At 47.3% G+C, this 21,796-nt stretch overlaps 2 protein-coding genes across 2 annotated transcripts; one reads left to right on the top strand and one right to left on the bottom strand.

Moving 5' to 3' along the window:
* Positions 1–1,100: 1,100 nt before the first annotated feature.
* Positions 1,101–7,319, bottom strand: NT5M (5',3'-nucleotidase, mitochondrial). The gene is made up of 5 exons (XM_072349530.1): positions 6,599–7,319; positions 4,416–4,516; positions 3,979–4,039; positions 3,609–3,723; positions 1,101–3,423 (listed from the first exon to the last, which is right to left on the bottom strand). The coding sequence occupies exons 1-5, from the start codon at positions 6,860–6,862 to the stop codon at positions 3,266–3,268; spliced, it is 699 nt and encodes a 232-aa protein (XP_072205631.1). The 5' UTR covers positions 6,863–7,319; the 3' UTR covers positions 1,101–3,265.
* Positions 7,320–8,958: 1,639 nt separating this feature from the next.
* Positions 8,959–18,800, top strand: COPS3 (COP9 signalosome subunit 3). The gene is made up of 12 exons (XM_072349113.1): positions 8,959–9,126; positions 11,633–11,762; positions 12,579–12,691; positions 12,794–12,843; positions 13,667–13,759; positions 14,480–14,659; positions 15,454–15,594; positions 16,014–16,187; positions 17,158–17,244; positions 17,432–17,545; positions 18,130–18,210; positions 18,459–18,800. Exons 1-12 carry the CDS (start codon positions 9,072–9,074, stop codon positions 18,510–18,512), a joined length of 1,272 nt encoding a protein of 423 aa, XP_072205214.1. The 5' UTR covers positions 8,959–9,071; the 3' UTR covers positions 18,513–18,800.
* Positions 18,801–21,796: the final 2,996 nt, after the last annotated feature.

Below are 21,796 nucleotides of genomic sequence, written 5' to 3'. Positions count from 1 at the left end.
GTGGGATACGGGGATGGATGCACGAGGGGGATACAGGGATGGATGTAGGAGTGGGATGAAAGGATGAGAAACAGGGATGGGATGCAGGGATAGGATGCAGGGGTAGCATACAGGGCTGAGATGCCAGGATGAGACGTTCAGGGTGCTGTGCTAAGAACCAGACCTTGCTCTGAGGCTGGGCTGGCAGCTGCATGCTCCCACACATGATCACACAGTCCCCTCTAGTGGATATTTCTCCTGCATCCCCACTGCCATCCTGCCCGTAGCTTACAGGGCAGCACCGCACTGCAGGCCCTGGTTCTGAGCACCAATGTCAGGCACGACCTGCTCAGCTCTGCACACCAAAGTGGGGCACAGCGGCCAAAGCCCCATTGAGCTGCTGCTGAGGGCTGAGCCATCCCCTGCTCTGCTCACTCCCTGCCTGCGTACTCAGTGACTCAGCCCTCCACTCCTTCCCTGCTGGTGGCCCCCACCACCCACAGGCCTTGCGTCAGGGCTGCCCCCTGCATGGCATGGCTGGGCTCCACCCCAACCCCGCAGCCCTGCTCCCCCACTTCAAGGTATTTGGGCTTTGGCCAATGTGAGAGCAAGTTAATGGATGACCCACCGTGAGCATCACCTGCTCAGACCTCATCAGGTCTTGCTGTGCTGAAATGGGTTGGAATAGAAATTGTGCCTTTAAGAGGGGTGCCTACACCCAGGGGTGCCTACACCCAGGTGATGGGACTGGCCACGCTGCCCATAGCTTTTGAGCTATGCCAAATCAGCCCCCAGTGCTGACATGTAAGAGGTGCTTTCCTTGCTTCTAGGATCCTTCATGTAAGGTAAGGGATGCTATCAGGGCCTGGTGCTCGCAGGCTGCCCCTAAAAGCAGCTGTGAGGGCAGGAAGGAGCTGTTGTCCAGCAAGATTTTTGGCCTCATAGTGGTTTTTGGGGATGCACACCTGGTCCAAGCAGTGCTGCCCAAGCTCACCAGGAGCACCCAGATGTCCCTGGATATCCCAATGTCAAACATCCCAATCCCATCATGGGTGCCCCTCAGTCCCCCACAGCGGTCGCATCCCCCCAGAGCCCACTGACCCCATAGAGAGGCTGAGGCTGTGGCACAGAGAGGTTTATTGTGCGTCTCCTTTGCAGTGCGGCAATGGGAACATGCATCTCTTCGTAGCCACTTTCATGCTCAACAGAGAGGAAAAGCCCCAAACCTAAGCTCTTTGGTTAACTCTGTGAGTACCAGGGACACGCACAAGGGAATCACATCCCAGACCTGGTGCAAATGCTCCATTCTTCCCCCAGCATTGTGGGGGAGGGGGTCCGACCCGTGCTGCCCCTTGGGCTCAGAAATGCACATCTCAGGCATTGGCTGTACCACATTTTTTCTTGCCATTGCATCTAGGCAGGATCCAAGGCATGGCAGGATTGGACTCACCAGTGAACCACAAACGTAACCTCTGAGTGCTTGCAACCATCTAACGCAGTGGTCTGAACTGGAAGAGAAAAATCAAACTGTCTTTAAAGCTGCACAGGGCAGTGAAAACATAGGGGAAAAAAACCAATTCCCAGCACCAATGCTTGCTTCCTCCGTGCCTGGAGGGGCACCTGGGATGAGCTATGTGCTGCCTGGAGCGAGCTCCCAGCACCTGGATGCAAACACCCCATCCCTATGCCAAAAGCAGAACCACGGGTGGGAAACTGCAAAGCCCAAACTCTGCTTTTTGGGAAGCCAGATGCCAAGAAAACTTGATGTTTGCTGCAGTGCTCCTCAGCACCCTCTGTTTTATTGAAGGCTGTTTGAAAATAAAAGCTCTGCACAGCCCATCTGAGCACTGCAAAGACCACACCGTGACGGAGAGCTGAACCGCAGCCCCAAACACAGCGGGTGCAATAAGACAGCAACCCACATGGGATTTCCGTGTGCCCAGGAGGAGCCTGACACAGGAGAAGCTCCAGCTCTGTTTTCGTTTGGTGTGAACCCCTGTGGCCTCTCCAGCATCACACATCCCACCAAGGGGATGCTGGGTCCAGAAAGCCATGTCCCTGGGGTCTGCCCAAGGGCTGCATTTGGGCAACCACAGTAACGTGTCGGTTTGTTTCAGCTCAAAGACAGGCTGGGAGAGCACTCCAGAGAGATCGGGCAGTTCATAGTATCAGTGGGCAAAAAGTCAACTCGCAGCCTATGCAATGCTGCGCGTGATGCTTAGCAGAGCTGCACCTCAGGTGGCTGCACAGCCTGAATTCACACCTGGAGAATCACACAGTGGTTTAAACAGGAAAAACTAAAACAAAATCCTTGTGGGATGTCACTCCCAAACCATGCAATCTTAACGTAACATCCCCATTCCAACAGACAGGGCTGCTTTCAGAAAGACCCGAGGCAATTCAGGCTTCGCTCCTGGTCCCACAGCAGCTGGGGAAGGCATGGATTCAAAGTACCAACCTCAAGAGCCCCTCCAGGTCCCACACGTGGCAGGACAGACCGCTGCTGCTGAAATGTGTTGATAGTTGGCTATGTGGCTCTGGGCTCAGATTGCTTTGTGCTGATGGGGATGAGAGAGGAGAGGAAAGATAAAGGTGCAAGGCAAGCAGCACTGAGGGTGACCAACCCTGGCCACACATCTCAGTAGAGAACTTCACCCCCGTGGTCAGCAAGTCCTTGGGCAGGAGAGAAGGGAATAGTAGTGGGATCTCAAATGGTGCAGGCAGACCCTGCACCAACCAGGGCTGATCCATCGCTGGCTGGACGCACACCCAGAGCTCTCCTGTCAGGCTCATTTTGGACATGACGAGGGGGAGAGATATGGGGCATGGACCATGTAGCCATCACATGCACACCCCCTGGCTTTGAAATCCATGGATCACCAGCAGTGAGGGCTCACTGAGTTTCTTACAGCTCCTGGCTAATGAAATGTCTGCTCCCTCCTTCCCAAATCAGCACCAGAGTCTCTCTCAGCTGCAGCAGCTCCTCAGCCATGGGGTGAATGTGGATCATTCATGACAGCAGGAGGACAAATCCATCATGGCACGACTCCACCAGGAAGGGACAAAGAAATGGCCTGTGCCACGCCAGAGGGGGAAGAGGACACCAGGGGTCCAAAATGGCACAGAGAGTAGCTGGGCTGAGGTCTGCTCCAAGGTTCCCTTCCTTTCCTACCCCATAGGTGTCTGACCATCTGTCTGTCTACCTGCCCATGGTGTCGGCCTCCAGGAGGACTCCACGAGGAGATGAGCAGGCAGCTGGGATGGAGGACGGGATGGAGGCCAGGGTTTAGGCTGCGTGGCCCAGTGGCAGCCGTTTGCTGTCTAGAATGGCTCTCCAGTCATCAGACCAGGACTGCAGCCGACGTCTGGGCGGCTCCAGCTGCAGATGCTTATTGTGGCAGGCAGTGAAGAGCACGTGCTCCCAGCTGGGGTTCACCTCGGCCCCTGCAAAGCAAGGAAAGCTCAGATCGTTGAGTTCTCCCACTGTGAGGCACCCTTCCCGCTTTGCAGCCTGCAGATAAATCCCTCTAATGAGAGCATCAGCAGCAGGGCAGGGATCAGCACCCACCAGCACTTCTGATTCCACCCATACATGCTCAGTCCTGCTGCTTCTTATGCAATGCCCTTACCAATTATATCAGGTCTGTCATCGATGAGCAGGTCAGCAGAAACCACCGTCTTATCCCGTGTCAGAACGATCTGCTCCAGAAACTCAGGGCCAAAGTGCTTCTCCACCCAGGCATACTGCAAGGCAAAGGGAATGGTGAGCATGGGCAGCCCTGGCACCTCCAAATAGTTCAGCAGTGAGAAGGACGCTGCTGGAGTGCAAGCTCTTTTACATGTAGGCAGGTTCTGACATCATATGAAATGTTAAGGCCACGTGCATGCATTTGGCAGAGCACAGACAGCACTAGAAAAGTGCTTGGGAACAATTCTGATGGAGCAGGGAATGTTATGGCTGTGGGACAGCTGGGGGAGCCAAATTTCAGGCCTGCTCACCTTCTCATAAGGGCAATAACGGTACTTCTTGATGGGGCTTGTGCAGATGAACACGTCAGTGCTGCCAAGAGAGAAAGAGAGACAGTGTCACTGGGTGGCCAAAGCCTGCTCCCCCTGAGCTGTCCCTGCATGCCCAGCCTGGCATCAAAGCAGCCCCCAGACACAGATCAGGGGGGTTTAAGGTGTCAACCCACAAGATCCCACCCTCAGGTTGTGCACCCACACTCACAAGGACATTCTCCTTTTCACTTCCCAGCTGAAGAGAAGGGGATGCACACAGCTGATTTGCAGCAAGTCAAAACTCTCTCCTTCCCCCTATGCCCAGCACTCCCAACACTGACTCTGCACTGAGCACTGATGCCAGGAGGCAGATCAGCCTGAAAAGTCACTGCTGCTCCCCCACTGAGCCCAAATACCCTGGGAAGGTTCGTACTCACTCTGCCAAATTTGACATTTGCTTCACAGCTTCTACAGCACCAGGGAGTGGGTCCAGCTCGATGAAGAAGTTCTTGGATTCCCAGATGCTGATGGCTTTCTCCTGCGGGAAGGAAGAGAGCTGTTACTGCACAGGGCTTCTTGGTGCTCCCCTCTCTGCATGAGCACATTTTGCATGGATAGAAGCAGTGAGAAAGATCATAGTTACAGATTGGTTTGAGTTGAAAAAGACCCTTAACACTCATCTAGCCCAAATCCCCTGCAATGAACAGGGACATCTGCAGCTAGATGGGGTAAAGTTGGCTCTGATCCCCTCTTGGTAACCTGCATCCACCCTGTACAGTTTAGGTTGGCGGCTTAGTTTTGCCTGTCCAGCCTGACATGTGAGAGGCAAGCTGCTTCAAAGCACAGAATATTCAGTACTGAATTGAACCTCAGGTCTGTGTTTGGAAGAGCAGTGCCATGTGGATCCAGCTGAAGTGGGCTGGTTCTTGTGCTGCAGTGCGATGCAGTTCAACTCAACATGCTGTCTGCCCTATTTATCTCCATTAGATCACTTAAAATATCAGCCAGGCTGTTCTCATAGGAAACAGTGTATTCTAGGAAGAAATATATGCCAGGATGAATGCATACAGCCTTCCTTAGGGATGCCCAGGCAAATGGAGCAACACCAGGCAAGGTTTGAAACACATAATACCCAGGTTTGCAGCCGTGTTGTACTGGTGTGGTGCAAAGGGAGAGCAAAGAGACCACAAGGATTGATGGTCTGGGACAAAGCAGAGCCCTGCACAGCACTGAGGAACAGCATCCAGAAAAAGCAATTATTTTGCACAGACTTGGGTCCTTGTGGAGGGGAGCCTGGGAGTGTTGCAGCATGGGTGCAGGCACAGGAAGCAGCCATGTCCTGATGTTAAAATGCAGTTGAGTAGCTGGGAGAAGACATGATGGAAGCCCTGCCCTGAAGGATCGGTCTTGATTCTGAGCACCTCTGCTGTGTTATTTGAGGAAATACAGAGAAAAGGAATGTAGAATCCCAATGAAAAGAACTGCACCCTAGCAGCTTGCCAATGGTCCAGGCAGACATTCAGGCTCCAGTCGCTCTGCCTTATATTGATGGACAATGTTTTATTCCTAGGGAACTGGATGTAGCTGCACAAGAGACATCTGAGAGACGTGGCCTGATGCAGCAAAGCACTTCAAACTGCACTGAAGTGTTTCCTTACAGCAATGACTTCCACAGCTATTCTGCTTCCACTTATGTCAAAAAGCATTTTGCAATCAAGCTCAATGGGGGAAGAACTGAGCCCATCTTGATGAAAAAAACCCACTCAGCTCCTACACTCGTATCTCCCTGCAGCACGGCAGTGCAGAAGTTCCCCAGGCTGGAGATCCCACCCTGTGCCAAACAGGATGGGCCCCTTCTGAGAACTTCCACCTTGATTTTCTGCTTCTTCTCTCTCCCTATGAACAATTAAATCCAGAACTCCCCATCCTTCTGGGCTCTGTGCACCACGTGCTGCTGTTCTCCATTTGTTTGGGCTCTTTTCCTCCTGTTTTCCAGTCTCCTCTGATGGCGCTCACCAATGAAGGGGGGCTGGAACATGCCATGCTCCCGCAGCACAGAGCAGCTCCTGCTCTCCTTACCCCTGACCTGGGAGCAAGATGGAAGCAGAGCTGCCCCAGGGCTGGTCTGTAGGAGATCCGTTATTTCAGCCCCAGATATGAAGGTTTTACATGATTGTGGCAGACACGAGATGACCTATTTCATTTAATACATCCAAACAAGTTAAGATGCAGAAAAAGTATTATCATGCATTACCTCTGTCCAACCTTTATTGTCCACCCTACTCATGGATGATGCCTTGTTTCCCTCCCACCCATCCCAACTACAGAGCACACATCAACCCCTCAGCATTTCAAGCTGCTTAGGACTTTGCCAATGGGAGAGCCTGAACCCCATGCACGCTCCCCTTCTTGCAGGCACTGTTCCACTGAAGACAAGAATTCCTTGTATCCATCTCCATTCACACATGCAGGGATAGGAGACGTGCATTAAAAGTGCTGGATTTCAGGGACACGAGGCACTGCTGCATGCAGACATGTCCCTAAGTTCGAGTGTTACCCATCACCCTCCCTGCACCCACGAGCAAACCTGCACGGATCACAGGGGGATGCACAAACTCACACGCAGCTCAGCAGCCAGGCGACCGTATTGCTCCGACACCCAGAAGCCTCTCCGGTCCTCCAGGGCAATGTAGGGCTTGTCAGGATACCTGGCCCTGAACTTCTTGAGGAATCCTCCTTCGAAGTCAGCCAGCACCCCATCCATATCCACCAGCACACGCAGCGCCCTGCGGGACCCCGCTGTGGGGCTGGACCCCCTGCCCAGCCCTGCCAAGGGGCCGCAGTGCCGGGGCCGCAGGTGCAAGATGCTGCTCAGCAAAATCATGGCAGGGAGGGGCTTGGGGCGTCCTGTTTTTTTTTTGGGGGGGGGGGTTGGGGGAAGAGGTTGATTCAAGCACGCAGGCTGCAAGCAGACAGCTCTTCCAAGGAAATCCCCGTGCAGCTGCAGCAGGGAAAAGCGCGGGGGTTGCAATGCGGTGCAGAGGGGCTGAGGAGGGAAAGCAAAAGGGGTGCAGAAGGGATGCGGGGGGGATGCAAAGGAGGTGCGGAGGGGATGCGGGAGGGAGGCAGTGGGGTGCAGAGGCTCTTCCTCGCTCCGGATCCTCCCCACCCCATCCCTCCCTTGCAGCAAGCACCGAGCGGAGGGCTGCGGGCCGGGACCGCCCGGGAGCCGCGGGCCGGGGCACTGCGGAGCGCTCGCCCCGACCCGGCAGTGCAAAAACCCAGTTCCTCTTCCCGGTGCCTGAGCGAGCCCGGAACGGCGGCGGCGCCTTAAAGCGGCACAAACGCCCTACAAAGCTCGGCTCGGCCGTGCCTCCGAGCCGCTTTAAGCCGGCTTCAGCCGCGCTCCCTCCCCTTCCCCGCGGGGTCGGGGGGCTGCGGGGCTCGGGTTGTCGCCCACCCGCCGGGACAAGGCTCGTCCAAAAGCATCTTTGCTGACCTCCTGCTGCCTCCCCTTTGCTGCCGTGTTTTGGGATGCGTGCAGGAGACGCAGGTGCAGATGTAACCCATGCAGTGTTATTTTGCAGCAAAGCCTTAACATGCAATGTTAACCAATTCATGGGGAGAGTTAGACTTTGCCTGGAATCTCACTGGATGTGAGAGCTGTGTGCGATGTGAAGGTTTAATAGATACCCGGACACAGAAGAACTCTTCAGACAGCTTCGGACTGTGCAAAGGAGGGACTCAGGGTGTCAGAGTGAAGTGCTGACATAGAAACAGCACGCACGATGGGCTGCATACTCTGACACAGGACCAGAGATCACCAAAAAGCACTTGGGGGATTTAAAGCACTGAAGAGCAGGGAGGCATCAAGAGTGTGACTAACGGGATTAGGCAACTGCTGAGCTGGGAACGAACAGATTTTGTCTGATTCAACTTAGCAGATCCAAAATGTCTTGTCTTCCAAACAGTGAATCTTTCCTAGCGGGGGGAGCTGTTGTCCTTGTTGCACAGAAAGGGCAAATGAGTTGTGCAGAGCCAATGGTTCGGTGAAGGTCACCGAGAGAGCAGAGGAACAATTCCCCATCACAGGGGTGGACGTAGCAGTAACCATGGAACTGAAAACGTGAAGGTTCAAGCAGGTAAGAAATACGTGTTACTCATCACAACGGATGGGATTTCAGTGCACTCTCCTGACTAAGCTGTGAGATGATGGCCTGGTCTTCCAGTGACAAGCATTAAGTCTTGCTCTTGCTCACACTGCCACAGGAACAGCCTGGCAGCCCCACCAGCTCAGTACAGCACACCTGGGCTCCTCTAGGGATGAAAAATACATCTGTGCTTATACAAACCGAGTTAACATCACTGCTACCTGGCACCGGGGGAAGGGATCCTGTCCCTTGGTATTAAGGAGTGTTATTTACATGCTATCAGATAGCGGCACTGAGTTGAGCCACCGCATTACGGCAGCGAAAAGGGCCAGCTCTGAAGGCGTCTTTAAGGGCCATTCCAACCAAAGCCGTTTTCAACGTTACGTCCCCTCACAGAACGGGCTCAAGATGCGGGTTCGCGCTGAGGGGCTGCGCTGGGCCCTGCGCTCTGCGGCCCCGCACCGCCTCCAGCCCCGCCACGGGCACACGAGGACGGTAGCGACACGCACCGGACGTGACGACGGCAGAGGACCCGCCGCTGAGGAGCGGCGACACGAGGGGGTCAGTGACGCCACCGCGACGTCACCCGCCCGCCCGGCGGCCCTGCTGAGTCACGACTTCTGGCGCTAAGATGGCCTCCTCCGTGCGGAGCGGGCGCGGGGGCGGTACTTCCGGCCGGGCCTCGGTTACCCCGGCAACCGCGGCGGGCGGGGGGGAGAGGCGTCTGCTCTCGCGAGACGGCGGAAGTGACGCACGGCGGCGGGCGTCGCGCGACTCCCTCAGAGGCCGCTGATTGGCCGGCGGCGGCGGCGCCCGTGGCGCAGCCTCTTTCCCGCTTCCCTCCGCCGCTCCGTCCCGCTCCGCCCCGCCCCTCCCTCCCCCCTCACCGCCGCCCGCCCCGCCCCTCCCGGAGCGCGCGCGGCCGCGCCGCCAGCCGCCAAGATGGCGTCGGCGCTGGAGCAGTTCGTTAACAGCGTCCGGCAGCTCTCGGCCCAAGGTGACCGCGGGGTGCGAACCGCGGGCGGGGCTCAGCTGGGAGCGGCGGCCGGTGCGGCCCTTCGGGCCCCGTGCGGCTGTGGGGAGCGGGCTGCGGCCTGCGCCTCTCGGGGCTCTATCTCGGGTAGTAGTTGGGCCCCGCGCTGCGGAGCTCCGTCTGTCCGAGCTCCGCTCGTGGCTCCGGTGAGGCCTTCGTTCGTTGTCGGGGAGTTCAGGAGGGCTTCGGGCCCACGAGGAGCGTCTGGGATGGAGCGTGAGCTTTGGGAACGAGAGGAAATGGGCTGGGAAATGGGGCGGCTTCACGGGAGCGGCGTAGAGGCTGCGATGGGGGCGTGAGGGCGTTTCAGATGTACCGGCTGCTGTGAGTGGAAGCTCTGCCTTCCCGGGTCGGGGCTCTGAGGGTCTGTCGGTGCTGCTGGGATCTCTGACCTATCTCGGCTGCCTCGGGGTTATCGTTACACAACGCTCAGAAAGCGTTTTAATGTCTCTACATAAGCCGTCTCACTTTTGTTGGCAAACTTGTCATTACCCCACGTGGAAGCAACGGTGTTTTGGACTTCGTGAACTCTCTGTGGGAGTGCTTCCTGAGAGCTCCTTGGCTGCAGAGGTGGCAGAGCACTTGGCTGCTCAGAGAGCTGGCAGGGTCTCCTCTAGAGATATCAGACCCCACCTGGACGGCTTCCTATGCAACCAGCTGTAGGGAACCTGCCTTAGGAGGAGTCGAACTGGGGGGTCCCCAGGTCCCTTCCAACCCCTGCGGTTCTGTGGATGTTTGTACTTTGTAAGCTATCAGAAATCCATGCTTTCCTCTGCAGCCCTCAGGCTTTGTCTCTGGCAGTTACTTTTGGGTGGGGTGCAGACTGTCGTGCTTTGGTTTAATTTACTAAATGTGTCGTATTTTTACTGAGGATAGCAGACTGGAGACTGCTTGTACCTATGTGGGTACTTAGCAGACTACAGGATATTTTTGGTATGATTTAGTTTAACTGGGGAGTTCTTATGTAATTGTGAAGGTGAACGCTGTCCTAGGGGAAAACTGGCTGCCTTCATGGAAGCTTTCCCATTGGGGACTAGCCAGATCGGTGCTGTCTGTGAGGAGTGAGTGCAGGCACCACAGACTGCAGTGGTTGAAGCACGTGTACTGTCGTCCCTGGCTGTCAGTGCTGAACTGCACAGGGGATGACATAAATGGATGTGTAGCGAGGCCTTGTGTGGATCTTCTACTTGCATGCTTACAATGTTTAGCATGTTTGGGGTTTGTTGCTTTGTTTTTTTCCTTTGTGGTTTTGGTTTTTGGTCATTTTTATGGGGGGAGGACGCTAGATGATGGCCATAGAGAGGGAGGATTTGTCTGTTGGGGAGGGCAGAAGAACTGACTTTTTGCAGTGCTTGAATACTGTTGCCAAATACAATTTTATAGGCCCTGTTTCTTTCCGTGCTTATTTTGGGACTTTTAAATCTGGATGGACAGAGATGTTATGAGGATCGGTGTCTGGGGTTCCTGCTCTGTGGTCCTACAAATGGACCTTTTGATCCCTCCTTTACTTCAGCATTAACGTTGCATTTGTAAGGCTCCCCAGGTTCCATCTTTGTTTTGTTTTCAAAGGGAAAGGCCGAGACATTTGAGAATGGTGTTAATCTCTATGAACGGGAGCACCATTCTTTAGTTCATGAAGACATGTGAGGGTGAAAGGACCCCTCTAATCAACAAGGTTTGAACACTGCAGCAGTCCTTTGCTTCAGAAAGATGTTTTAATTCCAGCAGCTTTGAAGAAGGAAAAGAAGAAAAAGGGTTTTGACAGCAGTTTGTTAAAATGGAAAGGGAAGTCCCTGCTTTATTTCTAAGGGCTTACCAGACCTTCCTAGTTCAAAATAGTCACATTTCATAATGTGTTTATGGTTCACGATGAATAGAACAATACTGTAGGAAATAATTATATGAAGTTAAGAACAGATTTAAAAAATCCTGTTATTGGGGGTGTTTAGTTGCAGGGTTTTGGAAATTAATAATGAGCAGATCAGAAAAGTGAATAAGGCACTTGAGAAATGTTAAGGAACAAGCTTTGGTATCGAGGTGTTTCTATCTTGAAAAGCGGAGGGCACTGTTATTGGTAGATACGTTTTCCCTTTTAACAACTAGAAGGCACAAGTGTAGGTAAATTCTATTCATATTTGAGAGAATTTGGCATCGCAGTAAACTTGCCAAAGTCTTGGAGACTTGGCTCAGGCAGAGCTTAGTGTTGCTACGAGATCCTGAAGCCCTCTATAATGAGGCAGATTGATGCTGCTGCTCATGTTCTGCGGGTTTCCTTTGCTGTCAGAAGCTTATCTGTCACCTTATTTTTTGAGATCTGGTGCCTAACATACTGCAGAGCAGTCAGTTGTTTGGGTGATGCTATGTTTTCCTGATTTGTTTCATTTTATTTTATGGGGATTCCGTGTAATGAAGCATGGGAATGCATGTGTGTTTTTTAACTGCAGTCTGACAAGGATGCTTTTTATTTCAGGGCAAATGACCCAGCTTTGTGAGCTGATCAATAAAAGCGGAGAACTGCTAGCGAAAAACCTCTCCCATCTGGATACAGTGCTTGGAGCCCTGGATGTGCAGGAACACTCATTAGGAGTTCTTGCTGTCTTGTAAGCATGGCTTTCTGTTAATTAACCATTCTAGCATCAAAACTTCAAGCTACGTGCTGAATTGCCAACCAAGCCTCTTCAGTCTGTTGCAGAATAGCGCTTAGTTTCCTTTGGTAATATGTCTTTTATTAGAAGAAATGTTTAAGTAAATTGGTGCTTTCAACAGGAAAATAAATCTGTAAAATATGGTAATATTGTTTTCCTTAAGGCTGTATCTGTTTCTCTTGATTATGCCCATATGAGTGTTTTTACCTTCAGCAAAAAAGTACAGAACTTCTAATTGGCAGGACATGAGTGAGCCAAGCTGTAAGCATGAAGCCACGTGCAGAGTTCTCATTGCACTCGGGTAGTGTAATCACAACTCATGGGAGAAGCACTGTGGAACTTAGAGCTTGTAGGGTGCTGAGGAACCATCAGGGCTGGAGAGAAACTGAAAGTGAAGAGAAGGAGCTCTTAGCAAGACATACAAGTCTGATCAAGTAATAGTTGAGAAATGGTTTAGTTTAAACTTCACTGTTTATAAACTTCACTGTTACTACTTATTGTGATTATAATTGTAGCAGGTAAAGAGATCTTTGTTGTTCATTGCTAGTTCCTTCCTAGCTTTTCACTAGGTTCATAGTAGAACTATGCACTGAAAGTGTACTTCCAAGTGCTGTGCAGCTCCTGGGGAAATCATATGCCATCTGTCATGACCACTTTGTCACTTCTTGCAAGCATCTACCTGTATCTGCAGAGAGTGAAGATAAAACATTTTGGTTTTCTTTAATTAATCTCTAAATGTTATGTGTTAAACGTTTTTTGGTCTTGTTTTAGGTTTGTGAAGTTTTCTATGCCCAGCATCCCCGACTTCGAAACATTATTCTCACAGGTGCAGCTCTTCATCAGTACTTGTAATGGGGAACACATTAGATATGCAACAGACACTTGTAAGTTAATTCAGTATGTTATAGAAATATCTTTATATATTGATATATTTTGGTATTATTGGTTTTCTTGTTTTACTGAATTCTCTTGTTTTCTCTGTTTAGTTGCTGGCCTGTGCCACCAGTTAACAAATGCTCTTGTGGAGAGAAAACAGGTGAGCAAATATCATCTAGTACAAATAAGGAACCTACAAAGCAAGGCTCTTAAGAGGGGCTTTACTTGCTTCGTAAAGAATTACTGCTAACTTCATGCAGAGTATTTTTGTGTGGCTCCTTGTGTATGTTAAGTCTACTGAGCAGTAATGAATGTAAAAGAAGATTTTAAAACCTCTTTAAAGAAAATATAAGTGAAAATTTGGGGGGCAGTTAGCTAAAAACATGCTCTCACACCATGAAATCAGTTGTACCTGGAATGTTATCCAGATGGTGTGTGTGTGTGAATAGGGGGGAGCTGCAAAAACTAATAGAGACAATGAGTCAGAGAGATGTTTCAGTGTTATTCTCGTCAGTCTGACGCAGTGTTCTTAATGAAACGCCTTAAAATGTAGGGGCCATTTGTTTTTAGGGGTAAGATATTGAAAATGTCCTGGAAAAGTAAGTTAAATCTGGCTTGAATTAAGAGATCAAATCTGGACTAAGTGAAGCAAAGCAGGAGCTTTGCCTTTATTTGCTAGGAAGTTAGATGGAATCATGGAGTCAAGAAAAGGTTTACTCAGAACAGTGTACTGTTTTCCTGGTGAACTTGTCTTGGTGGAGCAGAATTGGTGACCTTGTTTAGTTTATCAGGAGAAGTTACATACCATGGGCTAATTGTGTTTTCTGAGTGACTGCAATGTCCTACAAAAAGGGAACCACAAGTTAATTATTACTTAACGGAACCTGTCAATTAGTGTTATTTTTCATTTGTAAGTGTCAACATAAGATCCAATGTGCTGCCATCTATGAGAAATTATCTGAAAGAGATGTAATTTCTGACAGCCCCTTCGAGGAATTAGCATTCTCAGACAAGCCATAGACAAGATGCAGATGAACACAAACCAGCTGACCTCAATACATGCAGATCTCTGCCAGGTAAGAGGAACACGGGGCTTTTTTGCTGAGGGTGAAAGCTTGTAGACTACCTGTAGCTGTTTGAGAAATGCATGTTTGCGTATTGCAGTGTAAGGAAAGCTTTGAGTTTTGTGATTTATTTATTTATTACTTCTTTTCCAGTAGTCTATAATATGGTATACTGAAATAAAACTCCCTTCTCTTCCTATTAAATGTTCATCACTTGTCCCCAGACCTTTAGTTTTGTTCATGACTTCTGAAAGTCCTTCTCTATGGGCTGGAAGTTGTGCACAGCTTCTCTTAGACAGTGTAAGTGTACTGGCCAAATACTGTTTGCTCGAGTTTGACAAAAGGCGTGCTTGTCTCCATGTCTTTGGCCTGGATTTGCACTCCTGTCTCATTCTTGGCTCCTGGGACTTAGAATTGGATGAGAATGTTGAGTGCAGTGTTTTGTGCTGCCAGCATGGTAGTTTTGAAGGCCTGAGAGTTTCAGGCTGCTTTGTCGCTTAGTCTGATCTCTTTAGGATTCAGATAATTTACAGAAGTTTACAATCTGTTTTTTTTCCAAATACCACAATACAATGTATAATCTGTGTTATGCCTCTACTGTGACATACACTGTTTTCTTAACTCTCAGAGGAGTGAGCTGTGCTAAATACTACTAAACGAATTGCATTTCAGTGTCATCTTTGTGGGTATTTGAAATAGCTAATTTAAGAAACTTGATTTGTTTTCTTGTAGCTCTGTTTGTTAGCAAAATGCTTTAAACCTGCCCTCCCATATCTAGATGTGGACATGATGGATATTTGTAAAGAAAATGGGGCATACGATGCAAAGCACTTTTTATGTTATTACTACTATGGTGGGATGATATACACTGGGCTAAAGAACTTTGAAAGAGCACTCTACTTCTACGAACAGGTAACTTTAAAACTGATCAGCCTGAATTGTGGTGCATTGAAAAGCAAAAGTGGCATGTGTAATGCCACTGGGATAATGAGTCATCTCTGAATTGTCACGAAGGACAGAATAGAAAGCTGTGTACCTCGTATAAAATACAAACAGTCTGATTATTTTTGGTCTTAACCTTTAGGATGCAATTCTATTAATAGATCTGTGCTTCTGTCCATCATTCACGTTGGATTTGCTTTTCCATGTGTGTACATTGAAACTGCGTGTAAAAACCGATTGGGGTTAATTTTCATTTATCAGCTGTATCATAAGGAGTATAGATAAATGGTGCTCTTAGTGCACAGAGTGAAGTAACAAACTGAATTTAGAGGTGTTATCTTCTTAGAAAGTCACAGCCAAGCAACTAATGCACCGTAAAGCTATGCAACTCAAAGGTTGATGTTAAATTTATCTCACTATAAATATTTTCAAGTGCTCACTTATTACTGCTCGCCTAGAAACAGGCTGGTGCTCAGAACTGTGTCTTTTCAAAGAGCACGATGGCTTTGCTTCTCAGCTTTGCTAATTTTTTGATGGGAGTTACAGTTCGTGCCTGTTATAATAATATATACATATTAATAATAATATAATATGTTATAATAAGGACTGCTTTACTTTCTTCTGTGAAAGAAGAGAGAATGTAACACTCAATATTGAATGCATCCTTTGTGCATGCTGGTTTAAACTGAGATGTTGTTAATGCAGCTGCTGCATTTTACCAATGTGAATATTAAACTTGTTTCATTTCTTTCTCTCTTGCTTAGGCAATAACTACTCCAGCCATGGCTGTTAGTCATATTATGTTGGAATCATATAAAAAGTATATTCTAGTTTCTTTGATACTACTTGGCAAAGTTCAACAGCTACCAAAATACACTTCCCAGATAGTTGGTAGGTTCATTAAGGTAAGTCTTGCAAAAGCAGCTAAATCACAGAGCAATGCATGTGGGTAATAAAATCCATATTGCAGGCATTTTTCTACCCTCGTTTGGTGATGCTGTTTAATGTTGCACAGTCTTGTTCTTCTAGTCTTCTGTGGCTAAGATTCTGTAGCTCAAGTAAGATACTGTAACTCAAGATTGTCATATGCTGGTCCTTGACCAGTGCTTATTAGGTCTTACATTACTTTAGTGCAGATAACTGGACAAGGAGCTGTTGTTTCCATATAGAGCTGCATGGGCATCACCTATATTTTGAGAAGCACTTGAGCTACTTTAATTTCCTTTTGCCTGCTTGGCTTCTTATGTTGAAGTAGTGACTTGAATTTGTAAGGCTGGTTGAGCACTGCGTTCTTTAAGAGGAGTTCTCATTTTTCTAATTGCAGCCCCTTAGCAATGCTTACCATGAATTAGCACAAGTTTATTCTACCAATAAACCCTCGGAGCTTCGAAATCTGGTGAACAAACACAGTGAAACATTCACGAGGGATAACAATATGGGGCTGGTTAAGCAATGCTTGTCATCTCTCTACAAAAAGAATATTCAGAGGCTAACCAAGGTAAGATGTGTAAGATGTGGGGGTTGAAATTTATTCAAACAAGTGCAAAATGATAATGTCTTTGTGTCACAGTGAAATGACTAAAACAGATTCATGTGTGCGAAATACCATTATGAGACTTTAAGGTGCTTTATGTAGAAAACAAATTCAATTAACTACTTGAGCTTTAGTGAAAAGGTGGTTCAATAAGCCTCTGTCAGAGTGGTTTGGGTACTGCCAAGGATGATGGTATCCAGGTATATATCTGCTTACCTGTTCCCTTTTTGCACAGAAGCTTCCGAACCTTAGTACCTGTGGCAATACACTGATCTAAGTCAATGGTTTTGCTACTGTGAATGAGAGAGGTTAGCCCATGCTCGTTTAATACATAATCCAAAAAGTCATGAACACAAATAACCCACAATTTCCATCTTTGTTCAAAAATAGGAAAGCTGAACTTCATAGGTTACTTCGTTAGATGAAAATGAGTGAATAGCATGGATTTTGGAAGCATCAGGTAAAAGAAATGCAGAAGCAATGTAGTGATCTGGTCCTTAGCTGAAGAAATGAATAATCCTTAATAGAGATAAGGGGAAGCTCTCTTTTTCTTAAGCTCAAACAGTATTTGCTGTAGTAGAAGTAACTTTGGGAGTAGTGCAGTATATGCAAGGGGTAGACAGCTGCCTTATTTAGGTTTGAATATTGGGTAAGAGGTTAGACATGATCACAGTTCTTAAGGGACAGAAAGAGATTGCAGAAATGAAGTAACGACTCCATGAGTTTGGCCTGCATTCATGCACAGCATAACAAACTGGAATCTTTGGAGTAAGAACTGACTCTGCTGTCATGGTGCTGTAAGTAACAGCTATGTGTTCTGCTTGTTTCATCCCATCCAACTTCAGAAATAAGACTGTATTTTTAGGCCATGAAGGATTGGCAGGAGAAGTTCTTGGTGTATAATTTCATTGGCTTGGTGTTTTCTAAATTTCAGACGTTTTTAACATTGTCATTACAAGACATGGCAAGTCGAGTGCAGTTGTCGGGGCCCCAAGAAGCAGAAAAGTACGTCCTCCACATGGTAAGATTTGCAACGTGACTAAACTGTCCAAGTTTAAGTATTGATCCAGCGGAAGACTGTCTCGTTTGGCAGCATGTGTTTGGCTGAAGAAAGGTTCAGTTTTGTGTTGAATGAAATCCCATATGGAGTCGTGGATACCTGAAATTCTGTTCTTGGTGATGCTTTATTTTAAACTCTCTCGTTTCAGATAGAAGATGGTGAAATTTTTGCAAGTATTAATCAGAAGGATGGTATGGTCTGTTTCCACGATAACCCTGAAAAGTATAACAATCCAGCCATGCTTCATAACATTGATCAGGAGGTAAATCTTCAAGATTTTTAATGCTTCTGGAATTCCTACCAATTAACCTTAGTCTGTAGTCAGCTTCTGGGAGAAGTCCATGTTGGTAACTTACACGCAGGGATGGAGAGCTACGAATTGTTGCTATTTCACAGTACCAGAATTTACAAGTTTTAGATTGGCAGTAATTAGCGATGAACTTCCTGCTTTATCTTCTGTACAGCTTGAGACATTTCAGTAGACTGACTGCTTAATGCTGATGGTGTGAAGGTCTTCAAACTGGCTGGATTAGGATTGTTCAAGGGTCGGTTTGGTTGACAGTGATATGCCTGTAGTTTGAGGTCATTGACCCTCGTAGGGCTGTCGATCAATGGCTTTAAAAAGGATTGTTGGGAAGATATCAATTAAAATAAGAGAATAAAAAGTGATGTGATGCTTTCATTTGGGATATAAAGGCAAAGAGCATTTTGATATGGAATTTTTGTGATGGCAAATGTTGCCAATTGTCCGTAGCACAGCCATCAAGTATCTTGAAGATCTTTTACAAGCTGTACAAAGCAACCGGCTTAGTATGTTTTGTTGTTGTTGTTTCTTTCTCTCTTAAGATGCTGAAATGTATAGAGCTTGATGAACGACTGAAAGCCATGGATCAAGAGATCACTGTGAACCCTCAGTTTGTGCAGAAGGTAATTGATTTAACATTTTGTGAGAGTATTTAAGAACCTGAGTGCAGTGAGTACATTGTGCCGAATGTTTGTACTTATAGTGCTAGTAATTGTACAGCAGTGTAACGTGTTTATACATTGTGCTTTAAAATAGAAAGGAAGTTATTTCATATCCACTTGATTTCCATACCTGTTAACTTCAAAGAAAAGTCTGTCTCTAAGGTAATTCTTCAGACCTGTTTCTGAAGAAATAACTCTTTATCTTTCAGAGTATGGGCTCTCAAGAAGATGACTCAGGGACCAAACCATCCAGTTATTCCTGAAATTAATGTTGCTCACTACTCCGCTTTCAAGTAAAAGCTTAAAGAGAATCACGCCTGGAATAGGGCATTGAGGAGTTCCATGAAGAGAGCAGAGAGAACTGAGCTTTGCTTTTCACCTGGACATTGAGAAAATAAAAGAACACCCTCTCAGTACTGTATAATTTCAGAAATATTCTCCGCAAAGAAAAAGGAAATCTCAAAAGAAACTTAAAAGTCTGTTGTGGATTTATTTATCTTCAGATTAACATCGTTAATGCATTAAATAATCTACCTTTTGTTTTAAAGGTTTTGAATGTTGCTGTGTTTCTGTAGCAGTCCTTTTTCCTCCTCTGCAGGAAAAAAAAGTGTTATTCAGGGAAGAATGCGAGCTAGGTTTGGTTCATTTACAAGATAATTACTGGTTCGTTTTGTATTTAAATTTGGCTCAAAGTGCAGACATATGGTGGGGGGAGAGGGGTGGAGCTTCTCTACATCATAATTTGCATATACATAGTGTAGTTGGCTGCTGTCTCAAATGATGAAGTGAGAACCATGTTCTTCTTGAAAGGTATTAACAAGGCCTCGGTAGGTGACTTTGGTGAAGAGCAGAAGTTGCTTTAGGGGAACCATACATGAGAGCTGTTGATGATTTTAAACTTCTGGTACAAAATACTTCCTAATAATGTTTGCTCTTGGATCAAATTTACTAGGCCTAAACAAGGATAATTGGAAGACCTGGGTGTTCTGGAGGATGCTGGATATGAAGTTGTTCACGCTGAAAGAAGTTTAAGTTTTTGTTCCTATACAATCAGCACGAAGGTATTCAACACACTACTGTTTTTCTGTGATGGAAATCAGTTCTAAGTGAAGACTGTGCTGTAGATCCTTTCTTTGTTTCTAAATATGATTCTTCATTATGAAGTTCTATACAACTCATAAAAAAACTATTTGATTTGGAACTAATTTGCTGGAATGGCATCTAGTTATTAATTCACTATTTTTGTTGGCTTCTTTAAGGGTTTCACTTCTTAAATCAATGGGATTTTTATTTTTCTGTAGCTCTTATGTATCTGAAGATTCTGACTGTTCAAACACCTTTGAGATCCTTCACATCAGTGCAAACCTCCTACTATCAGGCATACATAAACCTGTCATCAAGGCAGAATGTGTGAAGCTCAGCATCTACTGCTTCCTGCTTAAACATCTGAATAGGAGCTGCTTGCTGCTGCTAACCTGCCAGCTTTTGTCAGGTGTCGAAGTGGGAGCTAAGCATTTCTGGCTCTTGCCATGTTAAACTTGTCTGTATTGAGGTCACCTGTGGTTGAAAATAACCCATTTTGTGCTTCCAGTGCAGATGCAGAACTGTTGGGGTTTTCATTTAAAACTGGTCTCTTAATTCTAGCAGAGGCTGTGTGGTAGTAGCATGCTTTCTAGAAGACAACTCTGCCCGGGGTTATTCTCTAGGTGCCAAATGAAGTATTTAAAAGCATAAAATAGCAATTTAGCAGTGAACACAGCATAAGTCCACAGTGTTAGTTGTTCACCATTGAGAATTTATGCTTCCTATCAGTGACTTCCATATTTAAAGGCAAATTTTACACCTAAACACGCCTTACTGGTCTTGTAATTAAATATATTTATGTTTTTTAATGTTCGGGTATTTTTTTTTCCTTCTAGTTAATCCTGCAGTGATTTCAGTTCTAAAAATGCTTATGCAACTTTTTGCTGTGGTACTGTGTTCAATACCTGCTGAGCTGTGCTGTGGGCTCAGGCACAAAGCTGGGTTAATGGAAATGTTTACAGTTGTGTGCAGTAAAAGTATTGCAAATGAGTAATCCAGACTGCCACAGAAACAAAAATGGCTCACCTTTCATTGCCAAAGGCTCACCTGCCAGGAGAATGTATGCACAGTGCTTTCGTGAAGCCTGAGAAGAACCAGAAATGTTCTCTCTGCAGTGGCTGAGCTTTTTGTGTTGCTGGTTCCTATTAGTAAGCACGGACGTTCTGCTGAGGGCTGGTGAATGCCTTTATGTCTGTGGAATTACAAGCAAATGAATGGACGTACCTGGCAAATAGCAGCTGTGTTTCCTTTGTTTCTTTTCCTGACACAGATAAAATAAATCTCTGCTGCACATCAGGAGGGCTGGCAGACAGATCTGTGCGGTATTTTCAAACGATCTATTGCACTGTTGTTCTTGATCTGCCTTTTAAGGAGGCGCATTGTTACTTGCTGGTGGAAAATCTGAAGTCAGGTCCCGTCTGTAGGAAGTATTCACCAAAAGTGCTTTGGGGGGAAAGGCTTTTGAGCCACTGCTTTGATGAAATGCTTCAGGTCTGGCATCTGTGTGTCCTGAGATACTGATGAAACCAAGTCAGGTTTTGTTTAATGAAGAAGCTCCTTCAAGTCTTGGAACTAACTGCATGGGCTGCGGTGAGCTGAGATGCTCTGACAACGCTTGAGCTTTCTGCTTTGTATTTATTGCAAGGAAGGACTAGATTAAATGTAAGAATGCTGCGTGCTCCGCTTCTCTGAGCTTAAGGTTCTCAGAAGGCCTGTGGCCAGTTCTTGCCATTGTGCATGCAAAATCCTGCGTGCATGCTTTGATATCTAGTATCATGCTTGGATATCATAGTTCAATGCGTGATCATTTGCAAAATGTGCAGCTCTGGAGGGAGCCTTAGGCTTGCAACTACAGCTCTTAGCCACAGGAGGGGGGTATCGTTCACACTTAGCTGGTAATAAAATGATGCGGAGGTTTTTTTGTTTGTTTTTAAGGAAAAAAGGCTTGAATCTGTGTACAAGCACCCCTTGTATGTTTGTGCCACACGGGAGCCCTGCTTACTGACCCTTGGTAACGCAGCTGTAGTGCTGCCATCGCACCACATGCTTCTGCATAGCTCAGGTTGCCTCCTTGTAGGCAGCTCCCCCCTTCTCCTTGGCAGTACCGCTGCAGCCCGTTGTGTGTGTTGTCTTAGGTGCGATCTGTGTAACGTAGGAAATGTTTTCTGCATGGCCACCCCGGCTGAGGAGGTTAGTCCTGAGACGTTGTTTAAATGTACTATTGGAAAATAAAGATGACAAACGAGCCGTTCTTTGTCTTAAATGAGGATCAGACAGTGGAGCTTTCGTGTTTGCGTTCTCTAGGTGTTCTTTTTGGGGGGTGGTCTAATGTTGGTTCTCAGGATGTGATCGTGGCTGACAGCAGGAGGCTGGAGCTGCTCAGCAGGGCCGACATCGTAGCACGGTGTTAGTTCGAATCCAGGTGAGGTGGCTGCTCCCTTCCCTGGAGCCGGAGCTGCCCGTG

Source organism: Excalfactoria chinensis, chromosome 14 (genome assembly GCF_039878825.1).
Source record: "Excalfactoria chinensis isolate bCotChi1 chromosome 14, bCotChi1.hap2, whole genome shotgun sequence".
In the NCBI taxonomy this organism is placed as follows: domain Eukaryota; kingdom Metazoa; phylum Chordata; class Aves; order Galliformes; family Phasianidae; genus Excalfactoria; species Excalfactoria chinensis.
The sequence above is the reverse complement of the archived record's forward strand: the minus strand, read 5'-3'. Positions and strand labels throughout refer to the sequence as shown.